At 32.6% G+C, this 12,827-nt stretch overlaps 1 protein-coding gene across 5 annotated transcripts; it reads left to right on the top strand.

The window, feature by feature from the left end:
• Positions 1–371: 371 nt before the first annotated feature.
• Gs2 (glutamine synthetase 2) lies at positions 372–11,467 on the top strand. Of its 5 annotated transcripts, none has more exons than XM_071891585.1 (9): positions 372–574; positions 2,236–2,481; positions 2,545–2,695; positions 8,336–8,411; positions 8,498–8,619; positions 9,343–9,544; positions 9,611–9,845; positions 10,063–10,191; positions 10,604–11,467. In XM_071891585.1, exons 4-9 carry the CDS (start codon positions 8,371–8,373, stop codon positions 10,961–10,963), a joined length of 1,089 nt encoding a protein of 362 aa, XP_071747686.1. In that variant the 5' UTR covers positions 372–574; positions 2,236–2,481; positions 2,545–2,695; positions 8,336–8,370; the 3' UTR covers positions 10,964–11,467. The 5 variants fall into 5 exon arrangements, with proteins under 5 accessions (XP_071747686.1, XP_071747685.1, XP_040577044.1 ...); XM_071891584.1 differs by having other exon boundaries at positions 372–635; XM_040721110.2 differs by lacking the exon at positions 372–574 and having other exon boundaries at positions 1,652–2,481.
• Positions 11,468–12,827: the final 1,360 nt, after the last annotated feature.

Genomic DNA, 12,827 nt, shown 5'->3' with positions numbered 1-12,827 from the left:
TATTTAAAGGTTTTCATTTTGCAATTAATAATATTTTTAAAAAATCATCATATAAAATTGGATAATTATTACATTTAGTAAAAATATAAATAAAAATTTGATCAATAAAAAACACCAAGAAGAAAGAAAACCCTAAAATACCCAAAAAGTTAAAAATATAAAACTAAATAACTAGGATTGGCCTATTTTTATGTCTCTTGAAGATCTTAATATTGGGATTTAAAATTTTAATTTTATGTAAAGAGTTCTCCGGTATGCCAGCCCCGATTATTTAGCCTTCTTCAAAGAGAATACCCTTATTTTTGGGCAGCTCAAAAATAATTATGGCCGAGATGTGATTTTGCGAGTTGTTTATATGTCCTTCTAAGATCCATGCTACATACTTCCTCAGTAGTAACAGCAAAAACGGACATTCTCCAAAACATGAACAACTGAATCGAACACAATACCATCATTAAATATTATGCAATACGTAGCCGTTTAAAATTGAGCAGTGAATTTCCTGCAATCCTTTAAGTGCTTTCAATGGAATTACTTGTCTGTTATAAAAGTTGATTCTTTTTTTTTTTTTTTTGTAAGTTAAAATTTATTTATCAAACTGTTAAGTGACACCCAGTCTCCTAACGTTACTCCGTGTTTGTCCCACTTACTCTCGAGAACTTCTTAACTTTCTCTTCAACTCAATTGATTTACTCTCCAACCCATTTATAGGTATTGTTGAAGCTTCATTAAAAAGTAGAGCCCTAATTGGATTATAAAATGTCTTAGGCAAGATTTTTTTAAGAGTATTTATAATAAAAACGTGCCTGATAAAATCAAATCCTTTGAAAAATCAATTTGTGGGACACTCAAAGGAATAAAAAAAATATTTGTTGAACTAATATTCGTCGTAATCTAATGAATTCTTTTTTTTCTTGACGTCATTTTAATTTAGCTTGCTTTAGTATTTACTAAATATACTTAACTTCTTTAAAAAAAACGAGAGTTGATATAAATTTTACACGGGTTATAAAATTATTCATTAATTTAATTTATTTTTTGTTTTGCTTGGCAAAAGATGAGTTTGTCTACATTTTCCGGTAATTGACAAGACAGATTAGCATTCACAATATCCCCAGAGTTTAGGGGGGGGTAATGGTTTAATGATGCAGATGTACCTGTAGTTGCGAGGTATCGTGAAACTAACTTGGAAACATTGGGAAATGTATGTAAACTATCCTTCAACCACACCATTCGTCAACTATGATCCATTTTTTTATTTGGTAAGTGTCTCTTTTTATTTCTTTTGACTCATATCAATATTTAAGACGCAATAGATATGTATGACGCAAAATATATGTTATATTTTGTAAATAAATAATAACCAACTCAATTGTTCCGGCCCATTTATACTCAAATATGTCTGTTATGAATAATATGTAAAGCAAATAAAGAAGGATTCAAAAATGATCCGACGAATTTGTCAGAAATTTAGCAAGTAGACGTATAAAATAACCAAGCATGCTCCGATAATAGCTTTTTGGGCCTCCAAAGTCATTAAAAGCATGTTTTTAAGAGAAATAAAACCTGATTTTCCTTCTCTCTTTCAAAATATATCTCCTTCTACATCACACTTTCTGTATCTCTTCTTCTACACTCGTCCTTTGTTTTTAATCCCTACTATTTAGCCCTACAACGCGGGTCCTAGTATACACATCAAATAAACCTATTTATTTAAGTGATTATATTAAGATATTGATAATTAAGGCCCAGTTTGAGAAGCTTTATATTATTATTTATGTGACTGCTCCTATATGCACCCTTTTAAATACATAAAATACATCAATTACCTATTGTAATTTTATTGTAACAATCAATTTTGGCTAATTTAAGTGATATTTGTGGCACAGCCAAAGAGTTAAAAATATAATTTCTGAATAAAAATTTACAAAAAGTTAAGCTTGAGATAAATTATCTGAGCTTCCTTGAGTATTGATGGGCCCCATATCTAGTTTTATCTCGTGTTTTAGAGCATCCTTCCCCTCTCAAAGAGTTTTTGAATCTATTGACTGATGTACGTATATATAAATATTAGGGATTTGAAATTGACGTTCAGGAGAGCGTCAGGTTAAAAGCTGTCAAGGAGAGGCTTTCACATTCTATAGATATATATTATGCCTTGTGATGAAATGGGAAATAAGACTTATTAAAGAAAGAGAGCGAGAGTAAGTGAGGTGAGTGTAGCCTACTACCTAGGGTCTACGAACGTTGTACAATGAATGAAAAAAAAAAACAGCAGGAGAAGAAAAGGAATTAGGAAAGAAGAAGAGAAGAACTTTCTGGCCGAAAAGAGAGAAGAAACCCATTTGTTGCTTATTCTACGACAAATACTATAATATCTACTACTACTACTTCTCATTCGAAACAAATTGAATACTAACACAAAGAACTTTATTCCTCCTAGCCCCCCACTTGTCTTGTCTTGCATCCAATATATATTAGGTAAAATAATAATATTTATTATTATTCGTCAATTGTTTCTGTGAAGAAAGACGTGTTTATTAGGTCTTCAAATGAACTAACTAAAAGTGGATTTTCATTCGAGTAAGGCAGAGCAAAGAGAAAGGACAATCGAAAGAGAAGAACTTGTAGCAAAACAACCATCCTTTTTCAGTTCTCATACGATAAGTACAAGTCCACTACGTCCATTCTTAAGGTAAGAGCCTTGTAATACTTTACAATATATAACATATATTGCCTTTCAAGAGAAAAGAAAGGTAGATGGTAATTGAGTGTGGATTACTTTTGTATTCGTATATGATTAATTATCTTCAATTTCTATCAGGAAAAATTATTTTTATTAATAGTCCAAGGGGTAACAATTGATTTTTTACTTTAAAAGAATGATGACATATTTTATGGTTGAAAGTAGTCATGGGGCGATTAATCGGAATCGGGTGTTTCTCTGGAATCGACATCGCAAAAATAACGCTTAATTTGCGATTCTGATTCTTATATAAATTATTATTTATTACTTGGGATTCTCTGTTTTTCTTTTTCGAGCCCATTATAACATGTATGTCAATCTACCAAGACTAACAACCTCTTTTCTCTTTGAAATTTAGAAGGTATATTTTATTACAGTTTCTACGTTTCTACATAGTTTTCTATGTAGAAACTTGTTGACACTTGAGCAATATGAACTCTTAATTCCAGTTCGTTTGAAATGTAATATGTGTTTGATTTTTTTAGCCTAGTGGGAGTCATCGACATTACTTGGAATTACGCAGTTTATTAAGTATAGACTCAAAAGTCCTCTTCGGACCAAAAGACATACGACAAACATTAATATAGATGAATTATAATGCATAAATGAATATTTATAAATAGATGAGGAAGGGGACCCTTTTCCACATAAATCTAAATCGTCAAATTTGATTTTCAATCTGCTAGCTACTAACTAATTTGGCATATCTGTTGAGATTTAAGCTTAAACATAATCCCCGTTCCTCCAGGAGATTGCAGCATTTCAATAATAGAGTATTGTCATCTTAGTAACCATCATTATTTTCTTTGTTTAAATAGTAGCTACAACTTGAAGTTAATTTACTGGTTGAAATTTTAATATGTATTAGTATTCGATTTTTTTTTTTTTTTCGAAACAATCTTCCCTCTTTAAGGATAAATATGAAAAGAATAAATATTAGTCATCTAAAAACTTTTATTTATCTACATATTATCATTATATTAATCAGCATCAACACCACTAAAAATATATTAGTTATAATTAGACTATAGTAAAATATTGATGTGTAGACTATATAAACCGTCGAAAATACTTTTGCAGCAAAATTCAGCTCGCGGGACATCATTATAAATATTATTTATATTAACTAAAGCAAGGCGATTTATTTTATCAATTGAGAATATATTAGAAATTTATAGCAAAATGGTATCTTTAACTATTATTTAAAATATTATAGAATCGGCATCGGGTATTATTAGTTTGGAATCGTTCCATCAATAGTTGAAGGGGTTCATATCGGGTTTGATATAAGTCCCTCAAATATAGCTCAAACACTTGGGTGTCTACACTCATCCCATTAATTTGAATAATAAGCCTGTAATGTACTCAAATATGTCTATGAAATATTGGGTCGTATGTTTAAATAAATAAATTGGGATTTTCTCGTCTTCTTGACTTTTGTTCAAGATTGTTTTAAATTGACGCACCACGGATATGCCCGTTCCACAGATAAAGAAGCTAAAATGATTTTTCTCAAAATGAAGTGAGGATTACATTATTCATTATCGACATTTTCAATTAACAAATTATGTTTACTAACCCTTTGGGTGTGCAGCAAAATTGCACTCCAAGTAGCTAAAATGGATTGTTACCATAAAAGAAAGAGCCCATATCGGAGGCTCTTTTATCAAGTAAAGGTTTTAAACTATAGTTAAAATTCATGGGTATCTTAATTATAAACATAAATTTGAATAATATGCCTATAAATGACTCAAATATGTCCATGAAATACTGGCCTGTGGTGTACAAATTGCAATGTCTGCTCGCGTTGCAATTTCTTCCCCTTAAAATACATTTTTCTAAATTTCAACGTTGATCATTCTAATTACCAACTAGGTTAATTGATATGCTCATTTCATTTTGATTGTTTGAAATATCATGACACGCCATATAATATGTAGTCTCTAAGCGCTATGATTAATTTATAAATCATTATTTTCTTTGATAAGAGTTGATAAAATATAAAAACTCTCATTTGTTTCCTTACTCAATTATTCAGAGCTATAGAGTAGTTTCATTTATGTTGCTCTACCATCAAATCATATCATTATTTTGAACGTAACAAAAAAAAAATACTTGATTTTTGCACAACTTATTTGTTTCAAGAATTTTTTTGACAAAATAACAATGATATTTAGTTTGATAAACCCCTTATTTAATCAATGACATTTAGATGAAGGTATTACAGATATATTGTGACTATCCTTGGCGTAACTTGACCTAAAGGAATAAAAAACTATTATCATGCACCGTGATTCTAATTGATAGCATTTTGGGCACGTTAAAAAAAACCGAAAAAACCCCTATTATCAACATGGTAACAGAGAAGCCTATCTGTTAGGATGATTCTTTAGATCAAGTAAAAGTCGCAGTGACAAGGTGGAGATGGAAATAACCATGGTCATAGGGAAGAATTATTCTAATGTCGATCATCCATTCTAAAAGTATTCGCGTGTGCTCATAAAAGACGGAGCAGCGTAACCATGAAGATTCGTTGCGGAGTTATAATTGTAAAAATTATTGGACTGGGAGTAGAATTGGGGATCGACATCGGAGTAATACTAGCAAGCAAATGTCCTTGTTTATATTATTTTTCCTTCCTCCCTGGTCACAGCTGATGTAGTTGATCTAGTGAAGCTTCCTAACAGCTAAACTTCATTTCTTCAAAACATTCTTCAAATTGTGAGGATTGCCATGTTGATTGTCGGTTTCTTTTTTTTTTTAACATGCCCAAATTACTCCCCATTAGCATCCCTACTGATCATGGACAGCCTCTATGCGTTCTGTTATAATGACAATTTCAGCATTGCTGTGTACTCGGTATTGACAGAGTTGCAGTATAGTGTTGAGGTAGGTTCAAAATGGTGCAGGGTTAAAGGTGTGACAATTGTCGAAACGATATGTGGACAGTCAACACAACAGCAAACAAGAATCATTTTTGTCAGAATTGAAATCTTCACAAAAATGATCAACAAACTATTCTGATTAAAAAGAGAAATAATAAAGTTGAATGACGTCATCAAGCACCGAACTATATAGGTTTTAGAACTAAACCGGACCGCATCCAGATTGAACTGGACAGGATGCGAGTCTTCAATCTTAAATAAGGACTGACACAAGATAATAAGTATTTGGATGTATGTATGTATATTATATATATATATGAAGTAAAATAATTAATTAAAATATATTAATTTCTTGTTTTTTGTTCAAGATTGATTTTATGTTGACGCACCACATTTATTGGTAACTTTGATAGACATCTGTAATATAAATATATCATGAATATCCTCTCGGTTACCAGAAATAAACAAAGATGAAGTGCATTTTCAGCTGACTCTGCGTATTATGATCTCAAAAAGTGAAATACATGGGATTTGGAATTTTATATTAATTTATAAAAAACAAGGACTTTCATTTAGAATTCTTGTCATTCCATACTCTGTCATTGATAAGGTTATCAATTCAATTTATATAATATTTAAGAAATATTCTCTAGTCTAAAAAAAAAAAAAAAACATTTCTTGTTAAAATTGTTAATTATTATTTAATGTTTCCTTACCTTTTTGACAGTCGGGGCGGGCTTAGTGTAAGTAAAAAAGCTCGTGGTGAACCCACATTTACTTTTTTTATAATTTAAACTCACAATTAAGGATTTCGGCAATTTTCACATCTTTATCCATGGACATATATAAGCTCGAGGCACGCAACCTTTAGATCTCTCTCTTTTTATAACACATAACGCTGTAATAATACCTCACTAACATAAACAGTTACTTTGTTGCTAATTTGCTCTATAAGAATATTTTGAATGTTGATTGGGGGAATTCAAATATTGTCTTGTATTACAATGAACAATTCCCAAAATGACTGAAACATGGTTATGTAGGCCCAATCTGGGTAGAGATATGGGTAAGAACTAAAGAAAAAACTAAGTATATCGATGAAAAAAAGAAAAACTTCTTTATTCCGTGGTATTTTTTAAAATTTTTGTTCATTATTTAATTAATCGTGAGTGTGTTAACATCTTCCTCTAAAATAATAATTCTCACTAATTTAAAAATGCCTAATAAATATATATGAACTTTAATATAATTATAATATTTTCCCACCACTAATGCTATTTTAAATGTAGTCCTCTATAGTCCTTTTATAGCAGTATTTCATTTTCTCCCTCCGAAATCATAAAACAGGCAGCTTATATTAACAAGGGTCTTAATTCAGGTGTACCATATATCTTGTCCCCCCTTCTCCAGGCACTTACAAAAATCCATCTCTGGGTAATAAGTGAGGCCAGGGAGGAACTTTTTCGAAAAGCCATTTCGAATAGCTATCAATAGTGGGGCTTCTGTGGTTTCATAGGTTGCAGTGACCTAAGACCAACTGCGGTAAGTCCATAGTTGATAAAAAATGGCTAACTTAAGAAGCTGATTTGAGGCTCATTTTTCTTTATTTCTTTTTAAATGAAAGGTTGCGAGATATAATCAAGTTATGTACTTGATCAAATAAGTTTTTAAAATGGATAAAGATTTTCCATAATTTAATCAAATGTATTTGAGCTCAAACGGGAGACATTCGATAAAACGTTGTTAAAAGAGATAAGTTCAACTTCTTTATGCGTAATCGAGTTTTCAGGGTCAGAGAGGGGGTGGGGTGTTGAGTGGAGTTGAGTTGAGATAGGAAAGGCGGAAGGAAGGAAAGAAAAATACTTCTGAAGAAGAAGCACTTGCATTTATATTAAGACAAAAAAAATACAGTACACATATATTTATGAATGTTTATATCTCATAGCATTTAAACCTACCTATACAAGATAGATTGACCCTTTTATTTTTTTTATAATAGTTATAGAGATTTTGACCCCAAAAATAGTTACACACACAAAAAAGGAATCATCAGGTAGAAAAACTTTTTAGCATTTAATGCGCAATAAGATTCAACAGGATTACTAAGTTCATTATTAATAAGGTGGAAGAGTCCCTAGAGGGATATGGATACCATTTTGTTTTCAAAATAATAGTAAAACACATTGAGATGCGTCTTTATTTAGTGACAACCCAACCTCACCTTTTCTTTATATAATTGTCTAGGTACTTACTAGTTACTACTAGTATAAGTAACTAACTAGTTCTATTAAAATTGACGGACATATGTATATAATTTTAATCGTACCGTCGTCGTCCATTAATCAAATTTGCTCTATATTAGTTCTTTGTCATTATTGTTTAAGTGCGTCCGTTCTGTTGTTGTTCTCGTATCGTGATTGTCAATAAGATAGGGAGTAGAAGAGAGGGGGAGATCCTCAATTCTAGTTTGTTTGTGTTTTTTTTGTAGGCTCGTCGAGTGCGCTTTTTGATTTACTCCCTAAAATACTTTTTCTTACTCCTTGATATTTTTCGTTATTTAAAGAAGACGCTAAATCGGAGTGAAGTTCAGATGAGTGTATGACTCCATACAAGGCTATAGTTGGAAACAGTTTATAATATTTCAGTGTTGAGAATTTTCTACATTTCTCAATCACTCACCCAGTCTATATTCTCTCTCTTTTAGACTTCGACAACATCATCCTACTCCCATCAGGCAGCATGAACGTGAATGCATCCCTAAACAAAAAGGTCCTTTCCAAGTAGGTCCATTCTACTCCTCCTCCGGAGTTTCCCTCTCCACCACTACTTTATACTTATTATAATTAAATAACACTCTTCATTGTAGATATTTGGACTTGGAACAGCCCAAGGACATGGTACAATGTATGTACGTTTGGATCGACGGCTCCGGAGAAAATCTCCGATGCAAAACAAGGACTGTGGAATTTATTCCCGAGAAACCTGAAGGTAAATCTTAGCAGCAGTCATCCCTTGACATTATTATTATTGTTATTATAAGTACATTTACAAACATTTTTAGATATTTAAAAATGTTATTAGGAGGGGTGTGTAAATAGCAGTTGGATCAAAAAGAAAATTAAATCTTGGTAACTTTGATATATGAAAAGTGCAGCTAGAGTGCTTGCTAAAATATACTTTTGGATTTTCAAAAACGGCTTAATAATTAATACTAATATCTCGTAGGTTACAAATATACTTTTTCTACGAAGATGTCTACAATTTTGTCATTACACGCACTCATATCATGTTACTGACATGTAATATCTTACTGAAAAAAATACGCATGTGTAGTATTTAAAGACCTCTGTTCTAATGCTTCCCTTTTCCCCTTTAACGCACTCTTTCACATCGACAAAATGAAGTATTCAGTACATAACGTTAACACGTTAGTATCGCGTGATTCTTTCATTCGATGCTACGGACTTTAAAGTATATTTACTTAATGATATCCAAGTTCTTTACTCAATACTAGACAAACTTGTATCTTTGATGCCTAGATAAAATCAATGACGAATCACTCCATTTTTACCCCTTCAAGGCCATTTTTTTAAAGTTATTTACGTTTGGTTTTTCTACTTATTTTATTTGCTGCTTGTGAAGTTAACCTTCAAAAGCCCTTTTTACTAATGTAATATATTTAATATTTATTATAACCAAACACTCATTTAGAACTCCCTATTTGGAACTTTGATGGAAGCTCCACTGGACAGGCTGAAGGCTCCAACTCAGACGTCTATCTCCATCCCGTGGCTATCTACAACGATCCCTTCCGTCTTTGTAATAATAAACTTGTGCTCTGTGAGACCTACAAATACAATAAGAAACCCACCCCCTCAAACCACAGAAAGACCTGCAATGACCTAATGAACAGGTAAATAAAGAATTTGTCTTCCATCTTCCACCTGTCAACCAATATTATTGTTTCCCCCATATTTAGATGTGCGGAACAAAAGCCCTGGTTCGGTATTGAGCAGGAATACACTCTTCTTGATATTGACAAGCATCCCTTCGGATGGCCAAAGAATGGATTTCCTGGACCCCAAGGCCCATACTACTGTGGTGTAGGTGCAGATAAGGTCTATGGGCGTGACATTGTTGAGGCTCACTATAAAGCCTGTCTTTTTGCCGGAGTCAAAATTGCTGGAACGAATGCTGAAGTTATGCCAGCTCAGGTAAAGTTGTGATTATCCTCTTTCGTCTGTGTTAAGTAGCAAGAGGAATTTGCATGTTTGATTAAGACGTAGAAACTTTTAGACATTATTTAATTCCTTTACATGAAGAGGCTTCAATGTACACAAACGGGTTTAATCATGCATGTTATTTCGTATATGTAATTTTCGTGTCTTTATTTTAGTTTTGTTTTTTAATGTCATGTTTTTGATTTTTTAGTGGGAATATCAAGTGGGCCCCTGTGAGGGTATTAAAATGGGGGACGATCTATGGATGTCAAGGTTTATTTTACATCGTATTGCTGAAGAATTTGGTGTTATCGTCTCAATTGATCCAAAGCCAATGCCTGTAAGTCATTTTAACATTTAACAAACCTATTATGGAGTTCAAATGTCTTTCAATTTTGCCAATATTTTATGGAGCATGACAAAACTAAATTTTAACTTTCTTTCTTTTCTTCTTTTTCTCTCTTCCTCTCTTTTTGAAATCAAATTTTCACATAAATTTCATATTGAATTTGTGCCTTAATCAGATTATTAAGTCACTTCATGCATCATGGAATCGGGTAAGATGAGTAGGCCCTCTATAGTCATAATTATCACTTGATAGTTTTAGCGTACACACTTGAGTCGTCTATGTACATACTGATATTGTAGTAAACAACAGTCGCACACTTAAAAAAAAGTAGTTTTGACGCATGGCACTTTGTATAATCCCAAACTTCATCATTTATGTCTAACTCAATTTATATTACTTGTAGGGTGACTGGAACGGTGCAGGAGCACACACCAACTTCTCTACTCTTAAAATGAGAGAACCTGAGGGATATTCTCATATCGAGGCAGCCATTGACAAGCTCTCAAACCATCACATCCGACACATCAAGGCTTATGATCCCAATGAAGGCCGTGACAACGAGAGACGTCTCACGGGTCTTCATGAAACATCTTCCATTCATGATTTCAGCGCTGGTGTTGCAAACCGAGGCTGCTCCATTCGTATCCCCCGGGGTGTACATGACGAAAAAAGAGGATATCTTGAGGATCGTAGACCCTCATCTAATTGTGATCCCTATCAAGTCACTGGAGCTTTGGTTAAAACCATTTGTTTGAATGAATAAAAGGAATGCATTTATTCCCCCATAATAATCATCATAAGGACTAAGGAGTATTCTTCAACGAAGGACTTTTTATTAATTGTTTATGAACCGCTTGGATCATCATTTTGTTTGAATTCATGGACATAAGTTTTACTATTATTACATTATTTTTTAAGCGACTTGAGCAAGTAGTGTTCCAAATCTCTCTCTCTCTCTCTAAAGAATTTCCTATTATAATCTTATTAAATACTACTACTACTTCTTGAATGACCTCAAATTTCCTTTGTTGTCAACTTGTTAGACTCCCCATCGAATTCTCATTTCCTTTTTATATAATATATTATACACATATCTTATTTATATCAAATTGCATTTTATATAAAGTAATATCGGTGTATTGACCATTATTTAAGATAAGTTCCATTATGTACAAATAATACTGTCGTTACACTTTACTGAGAAATTTCTTTCTTTTTAGAATGAAATGTACATATTTTAATGATTAAATAATATACAATTACCACAGATTTTGATCATTTTCCTCTCTCTCTACGTACTCACACATATTCATACAGTTAGGGCATGCGCAAACGGGAAAAATATAAAACCCGTATGAAGGGGGCCTTAGTTTAAGATGTAGGGGGAAGCTGGGCATATTATAGGGGGCCCGACAAGCTTAGTATTCATAATCTACCCCACCCCTTCCCTCTTGATTTACACTTTCTATTGCCTGAAACCACTTTCACAGATATATAAGAAGCCCTTATCTATTTAGAACTCAGATACAACTGTATCACCCCAGTGACGTACAAAATCATTGGAAAACACTGCAATTGGGCAAAAAAAAGTCAGAAATTTGACTTATTAATGAAAGTTAATTCAGTTTTTAGATTATGTATTTCTTTGTATATTCTATATAGAAACAAAAGCACAAGAACCGACACACCAATAAGCAATATATAGCGTTCTTGGTTCAACTTTGTCGGTTACGGTTCTAGCAGTCCAAGAACCGGAATTGCAAGAATGCTAAGGGCAGCACAACCTTACTAAGGAGGGTAGTCTAAATAATTTATGACCAGACATTTTTCTGATAAATTAAACATGGTCTCCTTGTAACTACACACGTCTTCAAGGGATGCTCGCTCCCATCTCTGTAAAAGTGTTCAAATAGTACTGGTGGGGGGGGATTCTGCAAAATAATTGTTCACGAACGTGATTTGCCTTTTCTTTTGATGAAAATCTTTGCAGTCCACTGTTTGGCGGCCTGTATTTATGTTTCGTCCGTATAATGATTTATCCAAGTTTCATCTACAATATCTAATCGGTAACAAATTGACTAAAGCTTGGGTGATTAACTGTCAACAGAATGAGATAGATATGGCTAAAACTCTAAACCAAGCAGCAAAACGATGATCCACGTGATCAAAAGCTGAAAAATGACTGGGTGTACAGAGTCATTTTTTGTCCACAAGAGACACTGTTTAGTGTTTACTTGAAGATATAATTAGGAGCTATGATGTTATCTAATGGGCTTTACTTTTTAGAAGATGCTCCAATAATTAGTCTATTGTCGGTCCTTATTTATTCGGTCTAGTCCAGTCTAAGGAGTGGTCCTTAGGGCTGTCGATAATTAGGAACGATCCTTGACTGTTGGTTTTTGGATTTTTTCATAAAAATAACCATGGTTCATTAAGCCGCATAAGATATATGAAATTAAGATTATTGCACATATGATGCAAAAAAAAAAATATTTTTTTCACTATAATACAATTTAATACGAACAGATTATTTTGTTACATATTTATATAATTAATTCTATTGTATAACGGAATAGTTAAAATTGAAATTTACCTTGCTTTGTTTTTTCTTCCACCGCCCCCCCCCC

This window comes from Lepeophtheirus salmonis, chromosome 11, assembly GCF_016086655.4.
Source record: "Lepeophtheirus salmonis chromosome 11, UVic_Lsal_1.4, whole genome shotgun sequence".
Classification (NCBI taxonomy): Eukaryota; Metazoa; Arthropoda; class Copepoda; order Siphonostomatoida; family Caligidae; genus Lepeophtheirus; species Lepeophtheirus salmonis.
The sequence above is the reverse complement of the archived record's forward strand: the minus strand, read 5'-3'. Positions and strand labels throughout refer to the sequence as shown.